This window comes from Giraffa tippelskirchi, chromosome 1, assembly GCF_054371585.1.
Source record: "Giraffa tippelskirchi isolate mGirTip1 chromosome 1, T2T-mGirTip1v1.2.pri, whole genome shotgun sequence".
In the NCBI taxonomy this organism is placed as follows: Eukaryota; Metazoa; Chordata; class Mammalia; order Artiodactyla; family Giraffidae; genus Giraffa; species Giraffa tippelskirchi.
The window spans coordinates 217,533,472-217,556,185 of record NC_137275.1 but is presented as its reverse complement, the minus strand read 5'-3'; the positions used below and the strand labels follow the sequence as shown (position 1 = coordinate 217,556,185).

The following is a 22,714-nucleotide window of genomic DNA, read 5'->3' as shown; positions in this document are numbered from 1 at the left end:
GGGTCGCAGAGTCGGACATGACTGGGGTACTGAACTGAACTGATTACAAGAAAAGTAAAATATACTGCTGGTTGAAATGTAAAATGGCATATTGTCTGACTGTTTCCTAAAAGTTAAACATACATCTATCATATGATCCAGACCAGTACTTATACAAGAGAAATGACAGCATTTGTCCATAGTAAGACACATTCACAGCAGCTTTATTTATATTAGCTCCAAACTGGAAACAACCTAAATGTCAATCCATAAGTAAACAGATGAAGGAAACTGTGGTATCCGTATCCAGACAAAGGAGCACTACTATTCATCAATCAAAAGGGATGAGCTACTGATACATTTAAACATGGATGAATCTTTAAACAAAAGAAGCCAGACCCCACCACACATAGTAGATAAGATTCCATATTTGCGAGATTCTAGAAAATGTTATGGGCCTTCTTCCCTGGTGGCTCAGTCGGTAAAAGAATCTGCCTGCAATGCAGGAGATGTAAGAGACAAGGGTTCGATCCCTGGGTCGGGAAGATCCCCTGGAAGGAAATGGCAACCCACTGCAGTATTCTTGCCTGGAAAAATTCCATGGACAGAGGAGCCTGACAGGCAACAGCCCATGGGGTCGCAAGAGTTGGACACAACTGAGTGACTAAACCACCACCACAGAACATGCGTAAACTCGTCTGTAGTGATAGGAAGCAGAGCAGTGCTCGCCTAGGAAGCGAGGAGGTGAGTGAGGGATTATAAAAGGGCACAAGGAAACCTCTGGGGGTGATGGGCATGCTCGTTATCTTGACTGTGGTGATGGTTTCATGGCTGCACACACAGGACAAATTATTTACTTTAAATAAGGTACTTTATTGAATGACAACATATTAATACTTCTGGTGTCTTAAAAACACCAGAAATATTTGTTTTCTTGATTATGACCATGATTAATGGACCCATGACTGAATTTGGGGCACTCTCCTAATCCTAGGACTGTAGTTTCCCACTGTTGAAGGGTCAGTTTTGGAAATGATATTAAAAGCCAGGTAAAACCCTAGGGAATTTTAGATAGAAGTAATCAGGAAACACATGCTTGATTACAAACTACCCTAGGTCTCAAAGTAATTTAGATGCCTTTCCAAGAAAAAGAAGCTTAAAGAAAGAAGTCATTCTTCTGGAGAAGAAGCATTCCAACTCTGTAATGTTTTTTAGTTCATTTCATGGTTTTCTGATAATCAATGTATTTTAATAAAGAAGAGGCATGATAACTTTTTTTAATCAATCCATGTAATTCACCACACTATCAGAATAAAAGATAAGAATCATAGGATCAGCTCAATAGATGTAGAAAAAACACATAACACCAATTTATGACAAAAACTTTCATAAACTAGAAATAGAAGGTAACTTTCTTAACAGATAAAGAGGTATCTATGAAAACCTATTTCAGCTAATACAATCCTTAATGATTAAAATGATCAAATTTAATGATGAAAACCTGAACCCTATGATTAGGAACCAGGCAAAGACATACACTCATTTCATTTATTCAACATCTAACTGGAAGGTCCTAATCAGCATAATAGGAAAGAATAATAAAAGGAATACAGATTAGAAAAAAAGATGTAAAGCAGTCTTTATTAGTAGATGACATGAGTATGTACAAGAAAAATTTCAAGAAATTTACAAAAAAGCTAACAGAATAGGTGAAGTTAACAAAATTGTAGGATACAAATTCAATATATAAAAATTAATTGTTTGTCTGTAATAGCAACAAAAACTAAAAATAAAAAAATCACAGTAGCATAAAAAAACCCATAAAAAACTTAGATATAATTTAATGAAATATGTGCAAGACCTCTACTCTGAAAATATAAATTACTGCTAAGAGAAACTTAAACAGACCCAAACCAATGAAGAGACATACTATGTTCATGAATTGGAAGATCAAATATTATGAGGTCTATTCTCCCCAGATTGGTCCATAGATTCAGTGTAATCCTCAACAAAATCCAAGATGTAATTTTGTTGTAGCAATTGGCAAGAAGACTAATATTTATATTGCAAGGCAAAGTTCCTTGTTTCTTAAAAATATACAAAGTTGAAAAACTGGAAGCACCTGATTTAAGACTTAGAGTAAATAAGACCATGCTGGCATAAACATAGGCAAATAGCTCAATGGAACAGAAATAAACTCACACTCATACATTCAACTGATTTTCAACAAAAGTCCCAATGTAATGTAATATATAAAGGACAATCTTTTGAACAAATGGGGTTGGAACAACCAGATATCCATATGGTACAAAGTGAATCTCAAACCATACCTCTCATCATTCACAAAAATTAACTTGAAATGGATCAGAGACTAAAATGCAGAAGCTGATAGTAGAAAGCTTCTAAAATATAATGAGACTATCTTCACAACTGAGGTAGACAAGGATATCCTGAGTAGAACTGAGAGAACACTAGTCATAAAAAATTAAAAACAGTTGCTCATCAAAAGATACTGAATGAAAATCAACAGTCACACCAAAGACTGACAGAAACGTTCATTTTATATATATATACTCAAAGCTTCAGCTTTTCCAGTAGTCATGTATGGATGTGAGAGGTGGAACATAAAGAAGGCTGAGAGCCAAAAAATTGATGCTTTTGAACTGTGGTGTTGAAGAAGACTCTTGAGAGTCTCTTGGACTGCACAGGAGATCAAATGAGTCAATCCTAAAAGAAATCAACCCTGAATATTCATTGGAAGGACTGATGCTGAAGCTGAAGCTCCAATACTTTGGTCACCTGATGCAAAGAGCCAATTCATTATAAAAGACCCTGATGCTGGGAAAGATTGAAGGCAGGAGGAGAAGGAGATGACAGAGGACGAGATGGTTTGATGGCATCACTGACTCAATGGGCATGAGTTTGAGCAAGTTCCAGGAGATGGTGAAGGGCAGGGAAGCCTGGCATGCTGCAGTCCATGGGGTCACAGAGTTGGACACAACTGAGTGACAGAACATAATATACATATATATTTGATAAAGAACCTGGATCTAGAATATACAAAGAACTCCTAGGGACCTCTCTGCTTGTCTGATAATTAAGACTCTTGAGTTTCCAATGCAGGGGGCATGGGTTCAACCCCTCAGGGGAACTAAGATCCCACATGCCATGGAGTGTGGCCAAAAAAAAAAAAAGAACTTGTACAATTTAACAATAAAAGCAACCCAACCAAAAAAATGGTCAAAAGACTTCAACAGTTCCCAAAGTAAAATATACAAATGGCCAATAAGCAAATGAAAAAGCGCTCAACATCATTAGTCATCAAGAAAACACAAATTAACACCACAGTGAAATACCACTACACACTCACCAGACTAGCTCGAATTAAATAGCTTCCTACTACCAAATGCTGGCAAGAATTCGGAGCAAGTGGAACTCCCATCCACGGCTGGTGGGAGTGTAAGGTGCTATAGTCATCTTGGGAAATGATTTGTCAGTTTTTAAAAAGGTAAACACGCTCTCCCCTATGACCTCTCAATTCTACTCATTGGAATTTATCCAAGAGAAATGAACACATATGTCCACAGAAAGCCTGGTACAAGCATTTCCATAGCAGCTTTATTCGTAATAGTCTAAAGCTGGAAACAAATCAAATGAACAAGCAAATGGCTAAACAAACTGGTATTTTCATACAACAGAATATTGCTAAGTAGTAAGAAAAAAAAAATGAACTGGTATTAGAACCTGTATGAATCTTCTTCCACCCACAGTCAGCCTACATCCCTCTGGATGCTCTCACCAGATCCAGGGGCTCTCAAGGCCTGGCCCTGGTTACCACTTGATGAAGCTATCAAGTCTAGCCCCCAATTCCACACAGAACCTATGGACATACAAATCGCTAGCTCCAAAGGCCACTGGAGGGGCTATTTCTTGGTCTGCTTTAAGAATCAGTCCTCTGTTGCATTTAGCCTAAATCTCTCACTCTGTATTTTAAACACAGATGATCCAAGAGTCTCTAGACTTCAGCAATAAAGAGATGCCTTCAACAAACAGATGCAGAATGACAAAGAGAGTCCACAATAGAGAGAACAACAAAATGAGGAACAGAGAAAGAGAGGACAGTCCTTCAGGAGAGAAGTACCTGGATGTTAGGGGAAAAAAAATCAGGGAACAAATGAAGTACCCCTTCCCATTGTACCACTTGACATGTGATGTGGGAGAACTTCACAGTTACAAGTATGGGCCTGCAGGTTGCTTGTCAGGGGTCAAAGCCAAGCCCTTCTTCTTTTTAACTTCATGATCTTATTCAACTTGTTCCAAGAGTCATTTGGGGGCAATAGAAGAAACAGCACTGAAAGTTTCCTCCAAAGGCTGAAACCTAAGTCGCAGGCTGGCTTTGTAACTAATATCACCTTAAGTGCACTTTGGGTAAGTAACTCTAAGTGCAGCCTGGAGACCACAGGTAAGCAGGTGTCCATGTACAGTTGCCCCTTTCCCTGCCCATGGAAAGCGGGGACCTCAGAAGGGTCTGAGTGATGGAGCTCAAGCCACAGCCCTAATGCCTCAGCAGCAGCAACACGAATGGGCAAAATGGGATGGGTCAGTGCACACCAAGCGGAAACTGGGTCCTCTCTCCCCAGCTCGCAGGACCTTGCCAGGTAACCCACACATCCTTAGCATGGGTGGCGGGACATGTTCCTCTAGTTGGGCCACTGCAGATGCCCACCTGAGGGTCTCCTTAAGGAAGAGATGACTTGAACCCAGACTCCTGGGCTGAAAAGACCTTGAGAGCTCCCATAGGATAGAAACCTGAGCCCAGAGAAGGGAAGTGACAGCCTCAAACGTCGTGCAGCAGTCAGGGGTCAAGCAAGACAAGGATCTTAGGGAAGCTGCCTCCACCACCTTCAGGTGCTCTGAACACCTCTCCCTGCCCACATGTAGGCCCTCAGGGGATCACGTGCCCCTGCCATTGTCAGGGCTCAAGGAGGGTCGGGCCTCCCACACTCCGGACACCTTGAACCCTGATGACCCTGCATAATCCCTCCCCCTTCCTGAACCTATATCTTTCTACCCACTGACTGTGGAGGGAGGTCCCCACAGCTCTCTTTGGACAAACAAAAGCAGAGATACTCCTAAAGACCTCATAAACATCCCACCCTACTGCCCTGCAATTCTGGTTAAGCCCCGCCCTGTCAGGACTCTGGTTGAAGATGGAGGGCTCATATACTTGGGGAGCTAAGGATACAGCACCTCTGACACCCAGAAGGGAAGCTGGCAAATTGGAATGGCAGGCCAGGATGTCCCTGTGGTAGGGGTCCTTAGAACCCTTTCTCTTCCAGGCCAGGGGAGGAGGGAGAGATTGGGGGCCAGAGGCAGGATGGGGCCTGCCCAAGGCCACACACCAGCCTGTGACCCCACTGGAACCCGAGGCTTCTGAGGCCTGGTCTGGCACTCCTGACTTCTCACCCTTCCTACCTCCAGGGGCAAAGCTGTCTCGTCTAGCCAACCGCGCTCCAGCCTGCGTTAGGTCCTGCACTGGTTCAGACTGAAGGTGCTGGCTTTAGGGGTGGGGACTCAGGAACCACATGATGTGGAGGTGCTTAGAAGATGGCATCACTGACTCAAGGGACATGACTGTGAGCAAACTCCGGGAGAAAGTGAAGGACAGGGAAGCCTGTGTGCTGCAGTTCATGGGGTTGCAAAGAGTCGGACACAACTTAGCAACTGAACAACAACAAGAAGAGGTGTGGACAAGCCCCTGAGGGACTCAGGCAAGTGATGCCCAGCCTTCCTAACCCCAGATCCCCGTGGGCTCCAGGCCTCTGAGACCTTCAGGGGAGGTCTCAGGCTTTCCTGGCTTAAGGGTGGGACTTTTCCAGCTCCTGCAGGCAGGTGGTCCCAGGTCAGACCTAGATCCCGAGAGACTGGCCCACCCAGATCAAGTTTACCCTTGCTTTCGCCCTCCCCTGGCAAAACTCCAGAGCCTCAGCTTGTGGCTGGCTCACCCCGCTCCCCGCTCCCCCCAAGCAGAGAAGGTACTCACTGATGGGGGCGTGTAAGGCCACGTGCTCCTGGTAGGGCGTGTAGTACTTGTACTGTTTTCCGCAGAATTCACAGGTATAATTGCCGGTTTCTGTCCAAGAAGAGAGAAATGCGGGAATGGGTGCCTGGTTCCCATCCAGAAGCAGCAGTGTGCTCCCTCCCCCGACTCCTCCTTCTGGGACCACCAGGTAGAATCAGCCCCTGAGTCAGACTGCCTGGGTTCAAATCCCAACTCCTCTATTTCAAGCTGTGCGACTTTAGGCAAATCTCTTAACCTCTCTGAGCCTCAGTTTTCCTATCTGTAAAATGGGGGTAACGATAGGCCCACCTTATAGGGTTGCTGCGAGGATTAAATCTGTATGTCACATGCTTAGAACAGTACCTGGCACACAATGTCCTCCTCCATTGCTCCACCCCCAGACCCCGGTGCTCAGGAAATGTGTGGTGGACTGACTGACCTCCAGTGTCAACCTCTTCATCACCCCCTGTTCAAGCCTTGCCCTCTGCAATAGCCACACCGGGGTCCCCTCATCTCCAGAACGTTCCCTGCCCCCAAACACCCCCCACCCCCTGGCAGAAGGGGTCACTTCTTCCTCTCGGGTCCCACCGGACTTCATCTTTACCTCTCTTTTGGCACTGCCTAACTTCTTTCTTCTTAAAAATTTCTGATGTAATATTGTTCACTGGGGGAAAATTATAAAATACTGATAAATACAAATACAAAATTTTAAATATGAGAAATTTCAATCATCTATAATCCCCAAACAAAGAGTAGCAGGTACCCCATGGGGTGAGGCGTTCACCTGGCCACTTGCCCTGGACCCCGTCTCTCACTCCCAACTCATCTCTCACTGACATCAGCCGTCAGTCTTCTACGGGCCTTGAATTAACCAGCCCTGATCTATATGCTCTTGGTAACCTGGAGCATTCAATTGACAATATTTTGTGGACATCTTGCTCAAATCAATAAGCATTGATCTCCACTGCATTTATTGGCTGCCTGGTTCCCACTGGACTTTGAAATTTGCTGAGCCAGTCTCCTAAACCAGAGGACACTGAGATTGTTTCAAAATTCTTTCCTTATAAAACAAATGCTGCAATCTACATCCTCGTAGAAATTTTTGCACATCTGCTCATTATTTTTGCACATCATTGCAAAATAAAGATTATTGCTCATAATCTGTGCACAATACTTTTTCAGGATAAATTAAGGGTGTGTGTTTTTAAGGCTTTTGATCACCAAAGCACCAACTACTTATTGAAAGGTTGGGTCAATTTTCATCCCAATAAGAAAAATATGAAAATGACTGTTTCCAGAGTTAAGTACTATCATCTTCTTACTGTGCCTGAGAGGGAGAAATATATTGCACTGCTGATTTTATTTCCCATTTCTCTGAGTTCTAAGGAAGCTATTTTTCAGGATTAATGAACTACGGTTTTTCTTCTTTGGCTTTCCTATTTGAATTTACAGTCAATGTTTCTACAGGCATGTTTACCTTGTTAAAATCGCTAAGAACTCTATAGATTAAGGACATTAACATTTTGTTCTATAAGTTACATGTATTTTTTCTTGACTGGTTTCTTAAGTCTGTTTACATTTTTTTCTTGGAATACAGAAGCTTTAAAAATTTTAGTAGCGAAATAATTTTTGTAACTGAATCACCAACACTGGGAAAGATACATTATTTGCTCTTTGTAGGCTTTTAAGTTGTTAGATCAACTGTTATTAATTGTCTTATTCAGATTCTATATAATCTTGTTTCTCTTCTCGCTCTGTCAAAGACTAAGTGTTGTGATCAATTTTCCATTTGACTGTGCTTCTGAAATTATTTTGTATATTAGATATAATGTTGTTTGATGCAGACAGGCTCATGAGATCAAAACCTCCACTGTGAACTGGATCTTTTATTAATATTACACTATTTTCTAACACTGCTGCTGCTGTTTAGTCACTAAGTCATGTCCAACTCTTTTGTGATCTAATGGACTGTAGCCCACCAGTGTCCTCTGTCCATAGGATTTTTCAGGCAAGAATACTGGAGTGGGTTGCCATTTCCTTCTCCAGAGGATCTTCCCCACCCAGGGATTGAATCTGAGTCTCCTCCCTGGCAGGAGGATTCTTTACCTTTGAGCCACTGGGGAAGCTCTATTTTCTAACACAGTGCTTCTCAAATGATGGTGGTCCCTCATCAGCATCACCTAGGAACCTGTTAGGAATGCAAATCCTCGGGACTTATTCAAGATTTTCTGAAAGAAAAATCCTAGGTATGGGATCCAGCAAACGGTGTTGTAACAGGTCCGACAGAGAATCCTGAAGTGTGGGAAAGTTAAGAACTACTGCTCTGACTTTTAATTACACTGTTTTATTAGTTCGCCTGGTATTCATATTATTAATTCTTGATAATGACTTTGTTAGATTCTTCCTGCTACTTGTTCACACGTGTCTAAAGCCATTATCCTAAAATTTTTTGTACTTTCATTTATCAAACAGGTACTCTGCTAAATGCTGGCACAAAATGTCGAGAAAAAACAGTCATGGTTCCTGCCTTTAAGAAGCTTACAATCTAGAAATGGAGAAAGGAAAGTCAAATAATGACACAAATTTAAAACTGGAACCACAACAGGTGTTCTTAAGGAGATGTTAACAGTGCTATGGAAACCCTAGCAGGGAATCCAGTTTAGTTAAGAGAGCAGGGAAGCACTCCCTGGGAAAGAGAAGTGTAAAAAATAAGGAATTAACTAGTTATATCTCTATTACACTAGTAACAACTGGAAGTTTTTTTTTTTGATTGCACCATGTGACTTGCAGGATCTTAGTTCTCTGACCAGGGATTGAGACCAGGCCCTAGCAGTGAAAGCATCGAATCCTAATGACCGGACCATTTTAAATTAACCTGAGAATCTCTGTCTTCTAATAAAGGAAATTATGACATTTGCTTTTACTGCTAGTATTGACTTGGTTTTATGATTCTTTTTCATTTTTTTTTTCATGCTGTACCCTTTCTGGTTTATTCCCTTAGCTTTTGGGTGTTTGATGTATGAACCCTTTTCTTTGCCTTTCTGTTATTCTCTGGTATTCCATCATTTTCCAATATTCTCCATTGCTTTTAGATGGTCTCAAAGACACATTTCTCTAATTTTTATATTCAGGCAAGAATGCTATTTTTATATCTATTACCATTGAGAAAGGCAGTTCAACTCAGTACCTCTCAAACTTTAGTCTGAATAAGAATCATCTAGAAAAGCTGTTACAACAGGTTTCTGAGCCGCACCTTGGAGATTCTGATTCCACAGGTCTGGTGTAGGGCCTGAGAATTAACATTTCTAACAAGCCTCCAGGATATGCTGATGCTGCTGGTCTGGGGACCGCATTATGAGTAGGACTGGCTTAACCTACTTTACTGCATCTCTCACCTATTGCTTCCTTCTTGGTTTTGAAAGTTCATTTTTAATATTTTAGAATAATCTCTGTCTTCCTCATGTAATTTGATAATCAGATTTGCAACATTTTAAACTTACTTCTAGTTTACCTGGGTTCAGTATTCACCACAAGTCCTCCTGTACTATGAATTAATGCCTCATAATTGAGCCCTTTAAATCTATTCAACGAGTCAGTTCATTGGGGTATATCTTCAAGTAATTTTTTTTGAAGATGGGTTCACAGGAGAAACAGCCTGATTTTGAGCCCTTGCTTTTTTCTTTACACATAAATAAAAATTTGTCTAGATATAAAATTCTTAAGATTGCAACCTTTCCCCTTCAGAACATACTCCACGATACTTCAGTATTTAGTATTGTAGGGAAATCCGAGACAAGCCCACCTCGGAGTCACTGAGTCACTTGAAAATAACTTGCTTTTTTATTTCCAGGTGCCTGTATGGTTTTCCCCCTTATATTCATAAGGAGTCACTAATATCTTTTAGTTATGGGTATTTTATATTGACTACCTGCCATATGGCAAGCCTTTGAATCTGCATACACAGGTCTTCCTTTAGCTGAGCAATTATTTCTTCTACTGAGTCTCCGGAGTATTGCTTCTGGCCCACTGGTAGAGGAACACCAATGATCCGGAACAGGTTCCCAATTCTCTGTATTTATCATGTTTTCCTCTTATGATGCTCATCTGTTCAAGTTTGTCCTTCACATCATTAATTCCGTCTCTGGAGACCAATTCTGCTCTTTACTATCTATAATGAAGGTTTTAATTGCATACCGATTCTGTTCTTCTGTTTCCTTTATCTCCCCCATTCTTCTCATCTCACTCCTCTCTGCCTTTTCATCTTGTCGCTTTTCCATGATGCAGCTTCCTTTCTCACGCAGGTCATGTTATGGAATGAACTGTTTCCCCCTGCCCCCCCATATTTAGATGCTGATGCCCTATCTCCAAAATAGATGTCAATGTAATGCTATTTGGAGATGGGGCCTTTGGGAAGTAATTAGGTTTAGATGAGGTCATGAGGATGGAGGCGGGGGGTGGGGGGGTCCTTCATGATGGAATTAGTATCCCTATAACAAGAGGCACCAGAGAGCTGGCTCTCTTTTCCTTCTCACCATGTGAGAGTACAGCCAGAAAGAGGGTCCTTGGACCAGCACCCAACCATACTGTCACCCTGATTTCAGACTTCAGCCTCCAGAATTGTGAAAAAAAAAATAAATTTCTGTTATGTAAGCCAGTCTGGGGTACTTTGTTATGGCAGCCAGACTGAACTAAGCTCATATTTTCTCATACTCAACTGTGGTTGTCCAAAAGGATTTTCTTTCAGGCTTCCTGGTACATCACTTTCAGAGGCATACTCTTCCTCTAGGGCTCCTAAACTCCTTTTCTTGTCATGCAGAATTTTCATAATTCCCAAGTTTTCTTTTTTTAAAAACAAAATCCAAAAACTTTTCAAGTCACTCTTCCTTCAGTTCAGTCACTCAGTGGTGTCCGACTCTTTGCAACCCCATGGACTGCAGCATGCCAGGCTTCCCTGTCCATCACCAACTCCTGGAGCTTACTTAAACTCATGTCTATTGGGACGGTGATGCCATCCAACCATCTCATCCTCTGTCATCCCCTTCTCTTCCTGCCTTCAACCTTCCCCAGAATCAGGGTCTTTTCAAATGAGTCAGCTCTTTGCATCAGGTGGCCAAAGAATTGGAGTTTCAGCTTCAACATCAGTCCTTCCAATTAATATTCAAAACTGATCTCCTTTAGGATGGACTGGTTGGATCTCCTTGCAATCTAAGGGACTCTCAAGAGTCTTCTCCAACACCACAGTTCAAAAGCATCAATTCTTCGGTGCTCAGCTTTCTGTATAGTCCAACTCTCACATGCATACATGACTACTGGAAAAACCATAGCTTTGACTAGACGGACCTTTGTTGGAAAAGTAATGTCTCTGTTTTTTAACATTCTGTCTAGGTTGGTCATAGCTTTTCTTCCAAGAAACAAGTGTCTTTTAATTTTATGGCTGCAGTCACCAACTGCAGTGATTTTGGACCCCCAAAAATAAAGTCAGCCACTGTTTTCCCATCTATTTGCCATGAAGTGATGGGACCAGATGCCATGATCTTAGTTTTCTGAATGTTGAGCTTTAAGCCAACTTTTTCACTCTCCTCTTTCACTTTCATCAAGAGGCTCTTTAGTTCTTCTTTGCTTTCTGCCATAAGGGTGGTGTCATCTGCGTATCTGAGGTTATTGTTATTTCTCCTGGCAATCTTGATTCCAGCTTGTGCTTCATCCAGCCCAGCATTTCTCATGATATACTCTGCATCTAAGTTAAATAAGCAGGGTGACAATATAAAGACTTGACATACTCCTTTTCTGATTTGAAACCAGTCTGTTGTTTCATGTCCAGTTCTAACTGTTGTTTCTTGACCTGCATACAGATTTCTCAGGAGGCAGGTCAGGTAGTCTGCTATTCCCATCTCTTGAAGAATTTTCCACAGTTTGTTGTGATCCACACAAAGGCTTTGGCATAGTCAATAAAGCAGAAATAAATGTTTTTCTGGAACTGTCTTGCTTTTTCGATGATCTAATGGATGTTGGCAATTTGATCTCTGGTTCCTCTGCCTTTTCTAAATCCAGCTTGAACATCTGGAAGTTCTCAGTTCATGTACTGTTGAAGTGTGGCTTGAAGAATTTTGAGCATTACTTTGCTAGCATGTGAGATCAGTGAAACTGTGCAATAGTTTGAACATTCTTTGGCATTGCCTTTCTTTGGGACTGGCTGCTTCCTTGTCTAGGTATAAAAATCAAGTAACCTCTAAATCCAGATTTACTCTGTTTCAACAGTCCTTGATCATCCCGTTATCATGGCAGACCATCACCATGGGAGCAGTTCTCAGATCTGCAGCTGAAGAGCAAGCTGACCCAGGGGGCCTCTGAGACCAACTCCCTCCTCCTGGCAGGACTACTCCGCTCTGTTCTGGCTCTGCTTTCCTCCTCATCGAGCACCTAGTTCTCCACTTTGCACAGCTGATGCGGGTGTGGAAGGCACACTTCCCAGCATGTACTGCTGCTGCTGTTTCTCCTCTTCCCTTAACCTACAGAGCTCTACCCATGGGAACTAGTCTCTCCACAGGGCACTGTACCTCTACCAGCTCCCCTTATCCTGTAGCTCATCACCATCAGGGTTCTGTAGCATCGGCCAGCTTACAAAAAGTGGCAGAAGCCCAAGAAGCAGGATTCTTACCTCTCAAGGCAGCCCCTGAGTTGTAACTCTCATATAGACATCTCAGTTCCATGGCGTCAAGCTGGGAGCCAAACTCTGTTCAGTTTTCTCAATGCAATTCTATTCCATACAATTTGTGATAATTCCTCCCAGGTCCCAGCAACTGGCTGGCTGTCAGATGTAGATACTGACACAAAGAACAAGTTTCAGCTTGCTCTGTACCTTTCTGGGTAATTAATAGGTACCACACATTTAATGTTTTCCATGTCAATGTCAAGGACTATGCTAATTCCTTTAAAAATATAATCTCATCTAATCAGGACAACAATCCTGAGAGGTGAGTTTTACTGTCACTACTGTGATTAGAGAGATTATAACACTTGCAGGACGTCACACAGGCGTTAAGTGTAGAGCTGGGGTTCATCTTTGGGATGGCTCTAAATTCTTGACTGTCTCTCAGCAACATCACTCATTTATTAAGCCTGAAACATGATCCAGGTGCTGGGTTAGACACCTGATGTGGGCATCCTCCAACAGCACTGGAGACAGATTTTTTTTTTTAAAGTCTTTATTGAACGTGTTACAACACTGCTTCTGTTTAATGTCTTGTTTCTGAGGCATGTGGGATAGCTCCCTGCCAGAGACTAAACTGGCACCCCTGGCATTGGAAGGTGAAGTCTTAACCACCGGACCACCAGGGAAGTTCTGAGACAGATGTTCTTGTTCCCAACTTACACACGAGTCAAAGGACACTCAGAGGGAGCAAAAGAATGTGAAAGTTTCTCAATCGTGTCCAACTCTTTGTGACCCCAGGGACTATACGGTGCGTGGAATGCTCCAGGCCAGAATTCTGGGGTGGATAGCCTTGCCCTTCTCCAGGGGATCTTCCCAACCCAGGGATCGAACCCAGGTCTCCCCTATTGCAGGTGGAATCCGGCAGACCCTGGTTCGATTCCTGGGTTGGGAAGATCTGCTGGAGAAGGGATAGGCTATCCACTCCAGTATTCTTGGGCTTCCCTGGTGGCTCAGCTGGTAGAGAATCTGCCTGCAATGTGGGAGACCTGGGTTCGATCCCTGGGTTGGGAAGATGCCCTGGAGAAGAGAAACGCTACCCACTCCAGTATTCTGGCCTAGAGAATTCCATGGACTCTATAGTCCACGGGCTCACAAAGAGTTGGACACAACTGAGCCACTTTCAGAGGGGGTAAGCAGCTAGTAAATTGGGGATGTCAGCATTCAAATGTAGGCCTGTGTGATTCTATAGCTTATGCAGTCTACTCTCAATCTTCCTAATTGTGATGCTACAGATGGAAGTGGGGGTGCTATGCTGGGGCTGCCGTCAGATAGAACAGGAGCGTGGGAGCGGAGGGTGAGAGATCCCAACGTCCCTGTCCTGTACTGGTCACTCAGTCCTTGACTGAGTGTCTGTCATGGAGCATGTCTGATCTACATCTGGGTTTTCCCATAGTCTTAACTTCCAGCAGTTCCAGTGTGAAGGATTTCATCATTTTCTTCAAGATTATTTTAATGTCACCGTTTATCAGATGTTTACCATGCACACGACAAGCACAGTGGAACCCGTTTATAGATGTTATCACATCTCTGGTTCCCGGAGTGTTTTAAGAGGTAAAGAAAAGGAGAGGAAGGAGGAAGAACACGCTGAGGTCCATCCAGCGCTTTCCCAGGGCCAGGCCCAGGCCCCACCCTCTGAGACTTGTCTCGGGCTTCGCTGTCCCAGCTTCCCTGACTCTCCTTTGCTAAACTTCCTCATCGCTTCAATCTATGTATGTGTGTATATTTTCACAAGCTGCCTTAATCCTCACTGCAACAGGCAGCACCAGCGGAGGTCTCCTCTCACTGAGTAGTAAGAGAGGCATGGGAAACAGAGAGGAAGGAGCAAGTACACAAATTCCTGAAGGGCTGGACCAGTCTCACTTGTGAGAACCCCGCCCCCGCGCCCCACCCCAATCCATACTCCCTGCAGCAGCAAAAATACCTTCCTAAAATGCCAGTCTGATCAAGCCCCTTCTCCACTGGGTGAACGCTGGCTCAGTCCCCTCGGGATGAAGTCTAACTGCCTTCTTCTGCTTTCCAAGCCTCTGTTAAGACCTGAACTCAGAACCAATCCGCCTTTCAGTTTCTGCAACAAGTGCAGCTCTCCTGCCTTCACCTGGGGTGCAGGGGCTCATCCCCACTCTCACCCTACACAGAAGCCTCCTGGATTCCCAAGGCTGGTCAGTCGCCTCCTGGCCTCGCTGCTCCCCGTGCTTCCATGCTGTAACTATTCACTTATTGACCGACTGCCCGCCCCCGCCCCCAACGTGTAAATTACCCCAAACAGGGCCACATCTGTCCTGCCCACTGCTGGGTCCCTACAACACTCAACACACATGTTGCAAACAGGCAGGTCAAGAGAATGGCTCCTGCCCCCAGGGGTTTACTGGGATGAGGACTAGAGCATCCAGATGTGGCGCTCCTGGACAGCTTTACTGGCTAATACACACCCTCGACAAAAATAACAACAATATTTTCCGAGCACTACTATGTACCAGGCACTGTGCTAATGAATAGGTGATTTACATCCATGGTCTCATTTAATCCCCCAACAAACCTCCGGCAAAGTATCCCCCTTACTCCACAGGTGAGGAGCCGGGGCTCAGGATGGCTAACAGACCAGCCACCAAGCCTGTGCTACCTTCACTGCCCTGACCTGGACCCTGTGCTGTCCTGTTGCTTCTCATAAACCAAAGTCCTAAGAGTGACTGACCCATTTGACAGGTGGGCAAAGTGAGGTACAAGGAGGCCAGTGGCTCACTGGCCAGAGCCAGTTGCTGCAGGATTACTAACACTACCCCTTCCAGGAGTGGGACCTGCCCTGCTACCCTCGGCCAGCCCCTGCCTGTCTCCCCACCCGGCCCCGGCCCCAGAGAGAGGCCTGCATACTTGGCCCGATTTTCTGGAATGGTTCCGGGGGCTCCTCCTTCACCTCGTCAGTGGCCACGACACCTTGGTCGAAGGGGTCTGTGGGAGAACATATGGCCCTTAGCGCCCTGGTAACCAGGTCTCAGAGCTCAGCTGGGGACAGGGAGGTGGGCTGCCACCAAGGACTTACCTGCCCGATTCTCAGGGGCCCCTTCCACACTAAACACTGCGCCCGGGCGGGAGGTGGCAGCCGCAGAAGAAAAGAAGCAAACAGGAGCCCTGTTAGTCCCTGCCTCTGCCCAATGCCCCCAGCCTCGGTCCCACGAGCCTCCTTAGCCACTGTGGATGCCCCAGAAAACCAGTGGCCCCAGCAGGGCACGTCCTTCTGTTCCTCATCCTCCCCATGGGGCTGGGACCCTCCCTATGGGCTGGGACCATCCCGTGGCAGGAAGATGCTTCCTGGCTGGCCTGTTTTTAGATCTCCGCCACTCACTGGAGGGGCCAGGGCAGCAGAAAAAGAAAAAGGGATAAGGGGGAGGGAAGAGAAAGAGAAAAAGAGAGGAGGAGGGGGCCAGCGGCTACAGGGGTAGGGCCTGGATGTCAGGGCTTGACTCCGGCTGGGGGTGTGGGGCTGGAGAGGGAACCCTCCAGAATCCTTTCCCAGGCAAAGACTCTGTTTCCAGGATTCTTAAGGTTCCAAAAATAAATTACCTAAATTTATCGTTCTAATTTCTAACTCTATAATCTAAGATGCTAAAATATCATCATTCATTTTAAAAAATTGGTTTAATTTCACCAGAGCGTGTGACTACTCAACATGAAATCGTAAAACGAACTGATATAAAACTGCTGATATTCGACTGATTTTTGACCTACAAAAACGGCAATTTCACTTGGGTTACCCTGATCAGAAGTATATATGGAGCATGGTGGGGACCTTCCCTCGCCCAGAATCCTCACAAGTTGGTCACTCCGCTTGCTCGCTTGCAGCCTGTCTGCGGCCTGACTTTCCCTGGGTGGGGGAGGGAGGGGAAGCTGAGGGTGGGGGGGGGGCCTGGTAAGAGCCCTGGAGAGAGGTCTGCTTACGCGACTCTGCTCCCCAGGAGTGAGGGGCCTGACTCACCATCCACCGCGTGCAGGTCTCGGTGCTCCTGGAAACAGCTGTAGTATTTGTACTTTTTCCCGCAGATGTCACATGTGTACCTGAAGTTGTCTGTGGCGGATGGAAGGACACAGGGTTACCGGGGCTTCGGGCCCTTGGGGGTCGTGAGAGGTAGGTCTGGGCCAGACTGGGCCCAACTGGTGATCCATGGAGAGGGGCCCCTGGGGTGTTAAGAGTCTTCTCCACAAGGAGACTGGGGAGCCTGGAAGGCACTTTCAAAGACACTCCCAATGCCACCCCGTGTGCCCTGAGCCCCTAAGGGCCGGGTTCATAACTGGCCCCCCTTCCTTTGTGAAGTTCCATGAGAATAACCATCCCGGGAGTTGGTGATGGACAGGGAGGCCTGGCGTGCTGCAGTCCATGGGGTTGCAAAGAGTCGGACACGATTGAGCGACTGAACTGGTGGTGCAGCACTGCACTGCAAGAAGCCAGGCCAGGAGCTGGCCGTGCACTTCCTGCATTTGTCCCTGCAACCAAGGGGGGAAGTAATAACCATTTAACACTCAACGCCACTGAGGAGCAGAAGGGACCTGCCGCAAGCCCCACAGCAAGGCAGGCCTGTGTGTGGCCCTTCATGGGGACCAGGCAGGGTCCAGGCATCCACCATCCTACCAGGCCCTACCATCTCCAGCCTCTGCCCCAGCCAGCCACGGAGTGGTGCGGGGAGAGGTGGTGGGGGTGGGGAGGAGAGTCTCGGTCCTGGCCTGCCTCACCCAGACTGCCAGCAAGTACCAACCCCACCATGGGACTCAGAGTCCCCCATCTCCCCCCTAATTTGGGAGGGTGGTAGATGAGCCGACTCCCAGGGCCTCTCCCATGCTGATGGTTCCAGAATTCCAAGCCTGGCACATGATCTTTGCCCGTGGCCAGCAATCCAGCATAGACAACCTCCCCCATCACATGCCATCTGGACCATAATCCTTCTCGGACATCTGGGGAACAGAGGTGGATAAGGCAAGGCCACCTGGGTCTGCTGGTTCCAGGTGGGTTCCTGCCCTTGCAATGCCCCACCCCCCCCATGCTGGTCACTGCTGGTCGCCCTGCAGCTACCTGCCCCACGTGTCTCATCTCTGTCCACACTGCCTCTCTCCTACCCACTGGGCCACGTACATCTGCCGCCTCCAATAAAATGCGGACGCCCAGCTTTCTGCTGCTAAGAAGTGCCCCACCCTGCTCTGTCAAATCCCATACCACTGCATGGATGGGGCCACATTCCCGGGCTCACCTAAGGCTGGAGCAATTAGGATGAGATTTATACCCAAGGGAAGAAAGGCAAAATGAATTTCTTATCAGTGAAACCATGTCTCCAGAACCCCAGGAGAGCTCAGTGTCTCTAGGAATGCCACTGCCAATCTGCCTTGGGAGGCAGGCAGGCCCTGTAGTCAGGTTCCCCAAGTTTGAACTCAACTTCACCACCTTCAGGTGTCATTAATGTTCAACATGTGCCCTACACTCTCCATACCTCGATTTTCTCATCTGCAAAATGGGAATGATAAAAAAAATTTTTTCATCTCCTAGAATTGTAATAAAGAATAAATGAGCACAAAGCATAACATGCAATAAATATTCAGTAAATGGTACCTAATATCATAGTTGAACAAAGGGAATGAATGCAAGAGTGGCAAGAAAGCTGGATGTGGAGCTCATCTTTGAGGTTCTTAGCTGAGAGACTGGTAACTGGATCTATGCCTCTATGTATGACTGTACTATTTTTCTAACAAATACATGAAAGATCCCTGGACTAGAAGGGGTGAAACTTGGTTTCTCTGCCCACCTCCACCCCGAACAAACTGCATGACTTCTATCTGGGACTCGGTATCTTCATTTACAAAAACAACAAGGCTGGACTGAACCTTCTCCCCAGGAGTCCATGGCCAGGCTCCCGTCACAAGGCTGGGGTGTGAGGACGCCAGGCTTTCTGAGCAGGCACGGCTGCCCAGGGGTGAGGGCAGCAAGGCAGGACTGAGGGTCAAGTTGAGCACACTGGCCATGGAGAAAGAATACCACAGGGAGGAAGGGAAAAGTGACGGAAGGACCAAAAATACCGCAGTCCCCAAGTCCTCCACAATCAGTGAGCCTCCGGGAATGACGGAAGACAGATGGAGCAAAACAGAGCATTGAGGGGCTGCCGGAGAGGCGGGGGCCCAGAGCAGCCCAGGAAGGAAAGATAAATAGGGAAGTTCTTCAACTGTGCGGCTGACCACAGGCAGGCCAAGAGAAGGGAGCTATTGAGGGAGAAGAAGCCAGGGGCCAGGCAGGGCCACGGTGGGGCTCAAGGAGCGGACACAGGACTCGCCATCTCCTGGTGCAGGCCTGGGGGCAGGTGCCTGGCCAATCTGATGCTCAGATTCCCCAGAAAACGGAGAGGTAGTCTCAGCCGCGTTGGCCTTTCGTTTTGGTGTAAGAATCACGTGGTGAGAGTCCCTTGGACAGCAAGCAGATCAAACCAGTCAATTCTAAACCAAATCAACCTCGAATGTTCACTGAAAGAACTGATGTTGAAGCTGAAGCTCCAAAACTTTGGCCACCTGATGCGAAGAGCCGACTCACTGGAAAAGACCCTGATGCTGGGAAAGACTGAGAGGCAAGAGGAAAAGAGGGCAACAGAGGATGAGATGGTTGGATACCACCCCTGTTTCAATGGACATGAGTTTGAGCAAACTCTCATGTTGGGAGATGGTGATGGACAGGGAAGCCTAGGGTGCTGCAGTCCATGGGGTCACAAAGAGACAGACACGACTTAGCGACTGAACAACAAGAAGAATCCAAAGAAAGAGTGGATGAGAAAGTGCCTCAGAAGAAATGCTGTTAGAACCCAGTGGAACTAAGGTCCTTCCTACCTCCTTAAACTACTCTGTTTTGGATTTTCAAGCAGTGAGGGAGTCCTGTTTCTTTATTATTTTAAGAAACTCTTTCTGGTGGTATACCAAACAAGAAGAACAGAGGTGCCCAAACTGTGGCCTGCCCAGCGTCTGTTTTGGTAAAGAATTCATTTCCATATGGTCCCTGACTGCGTTCACGCTCCATGGCAGAGCTGAGCAGATGTGATGGAGACATCTGGCCTGCGAAATCTAAAATATTTACTCTTTGGTCCCCTACCAAAAAATACGCTGACCACTGATACAGAAAAATGTACAAACCCTAAGTGTTCAATTTGTCACACTGTCAGAAACTGCAAACATCTGTGTAACCAGCACCCAGCTCCAATCTTGAAACCCAGTAGCCCCTCTCCGAGGGTGACCGTGGCTCTGACTTCTTCCATCATGACTTAGTTTCCTTCTGTTTCTACACTTTCTGTACACAGATCGTAAGAGGAGGAACTCTTCGTGCTGGGCTCCTTCTGCTAACATTCTGTCTGTGGGTAACACACATCACTGTGTGTAGCCGCCGTCTTTCCTTCTCACGGCTGTACTGGAGTCCTGTAGTTCTCCGTGAGGACACACTGTGAGTTACTCACCTATTCAGCTAGCTCTGGGTGGTTTCTGGTTTGAAGCGGTTATGAACAGTGCTGCTAAGAACATTTTTTTTTTTTTTTAATATTTTTTTTGATGTGGACCATTTTTAAAGTCTTTATTGAATCTGTTACAATATTGCTTCTGTTTTCTGTTTTGGTTGTTTTGAGGTGTGCAGGATCTCAGCTCACCAACTGAACCTGTACCCCTGCATTGGAAGGTGAAGTCTGAACCCCTGGACCCTCAGGGAAGTCCCTGCTGAGAATGTCTTAATTCCCATCTTTGGGTGGACATGTGCACACACCTATCAGGGAGGGGAACTGCCGGGCTCCAGAGCTCAGGTCTGGTGAGTGGGGAGAGGTTCCACCTGCGCCTACACCCACTGGCTGGCTGCCTACCAGCCCTGTGAGTTCAGATCTGGAGGGAAGGCAGGCAGGACCCCCGCAAGCAGCCAAGGGGAACAATGCCCCCAGATGCTGAGGCTCCGTGCATCCCCAGAGCTGGGACCCTGCCCCCCAAGATTCGTGCCTGTGAATGCTCCTGAAATAACTCTCCGAAGAAGCATTTCCCGAACATCAGTTATGGCAACCCCCGACCCACGCATGCATGAGTGTGTGCTTAGTTGCTCAGTCCTGTCCGACTCTTTTGCGACCCCATGGACTGTAGCCCACCAGGTTCCTCTGTCCGTGGGATTGTCCTGGCAAGAATACCGGAGTGGGGTGCCATTGCTTCCTCCCTTCCTGACCCAGAGATTGATCTCGAGTCTCCTGCATTGGCAGGCAGATTCTTCAGCACTGGAGCCAACAGGGGAAGCCCCCAACCCATGAGTAGGAGTCAAAAGAAGAGTCCACACACTGGGTCCCTTTTGGGGTGCATGTACATATTTTGCCAATGAAGGGCCCTGAGAAGTCTCCAGCAAAGAAACATGTTCATCTTAGCAGAACTCAAGGTTTCCCCAGATTACCTGGCCAGAGCACCCTTTATCGCCTAGTAACTTCCCCAGCATGATTACGCCACGGAGCACACTTTGGGAAAGGGTGTGCTCGGGCGCCTCCTGGAAGCCGCCCGGGGCCATCTTGGGGTGTAGGGTTGAGAGCTTCACCCCGGCCCTGGCTCTTCCTCCTCCCCGCACCCCTGGCCCTTTCAGCCCCCGCAGCCCAAGAGGAGGGCAAAATACTCACTGCCTTGGGAGGCTCCCTCCCCTGAGGTGGCTTCAGTGTCTGTAACAGAGAGAGAAGAAGGGGCTGAGCCGACCAGACAGTGGAAGGGCTGCTGCCAAGAGGGAGAGAAGCCGAGAAGGCGGGGGCCAGGAGAGGCCGATCCTGTGAGCCCAGGGATGCCCCTATTCCACTCAAGATGCGGGCACAAAGCCTTCCCCGTGTTTCCTGCTGCCTGGCAGGCCTGGACCTGGTGCCGTTCGTCCCTACCTGCCAGGGTCAGGCTCAGGGAGGGGCAGACACCACGCTTCCTGGCCCTGGTGTCCTCCTCCCCAGCAGGGCGCTATCCCGTGAGCACCCCACGAGGCGACACGTGAGCACCCCACGAGGCGACACATGAGCACCTCCGGCAGGGTCCGCTGACACCGGGCGGTACCGAAGCCCCTTGGCAGGAGGCGGGCCCACGGGGGGCAGTCCAGAGCACTGGCGGCAGAAGCCTGGTGGCACGTCCTCCGCCCCCCTCCCCACTCCATCCCCACCCCAGGGTGCGCCCCCAAGTTAAGGGGGTCTCTCCCCTTCTCCTCGGGTCCCACTTCTACTGCACAAAGTGCTCTGAGGTCACCCTCGAGGGGTCAAGGTGGAAAAAGAAGGCAGGGGATGGGGAGGTAGGGGTCCCTTGGCTCTGCCCCAGGTACATGCCACTCACCTCGGTGTGCCCGGACGTGGGTCTGGAAACAGTTGTAATATTTGTACTTCTTGCCACAGATTCCACACTCATAGGACCCTGGAAAACAGGACAGGAAGAGACTGGTCAGCCAGCATCCAACGCGTACAACCATGACACCCCAGGACCCCTGGTGACAACTTTAGGTAACACTAGGTGTGTATGAGCTCAGTGGTGTCCGACTCTTTGCAACCCCAAAGATGGCAGCCTGCCAGGCTCCTCTGTCCGTGGAATTTTCCAGGCAACAATACTGGAGCAGGTTGCTGTTTCCTCCTCCAGGGGATCTTTCTGACCCAGGGATCGAACCCACGTCTCTTACATCTCCTGCACTGGCAGGCAGGTTCATTACCACTGCGTCACCTGGGAAGCCTCAGGTAACACCAACTCTGTGCCAACAGGCTATCTTGTTCCCTACAAGCAAGAGGGCAGTAAGGACCAGCGAAGAGCTGGAGGACAGGAGGCTGGGGTCAAGTTCAGGTTTTTGTCTCAACTCTCTGAGTGACCTTGGCAAGTCACTTCCCACCTTTGGGCCTCAGCTTCCAAATCTGTAAGACAGAGAAGGTAACTTCTTAGGTTACTCATAGCTATTCCTTGAAAGGAAAAAGGAGATGAATGTGAAA

General features: G+C 47.0%; 1 protein-coding gene across 35 annotated transcripts in view; it reads right to left on the bottom strand.

Annotated features, from left to right (window-relative positions):
* The window catches only part of ZNF618 (zinc finger protein 618), a 200,324-nt gene that overhangs the window by 34,146 nt on the left and 143,464 nt on the right, over positions 1-22,714 (bottom strand). For 15 of the 35 annotated variants that reach the window (XM_081574621.1, XM_081574651.1, XM_081574632.1 and 12 more), the window contains 6 exons: positions 22,077-22,154; positions 21,395-21,433; positions 16,723-16,812; positions 15,790-15,825; positions 15,621-15,698; positions 6,023-6,112 (listed from right to left, as the gene is read on the bottom strand). In XM_081574621.1, coding sequence (XP_081430747.1) covers positions 6,023-6,112; positions 15,621-15,698; positions 15,790-15,825; positions 16,723-16,812; positions 21,395-21,433; positions 22,077-22,154 — 411 coding nt within the window. Of the gene's footprint in view, positions 1-6,022; positions 6,113-6,644; positions 6,705-15,620; positions 15,699-15,789; positions 15,826-16,722; positions 16,813-21,394; positions 21,434-22,076; positions 22,155-22,714 lie in introns of all 35 variants that reach the window. The other 20 variants (XM_081574568.1, XM_081574599.1, XM_081574579.1 and 17 more) reach the window with 3 other exon arrangements.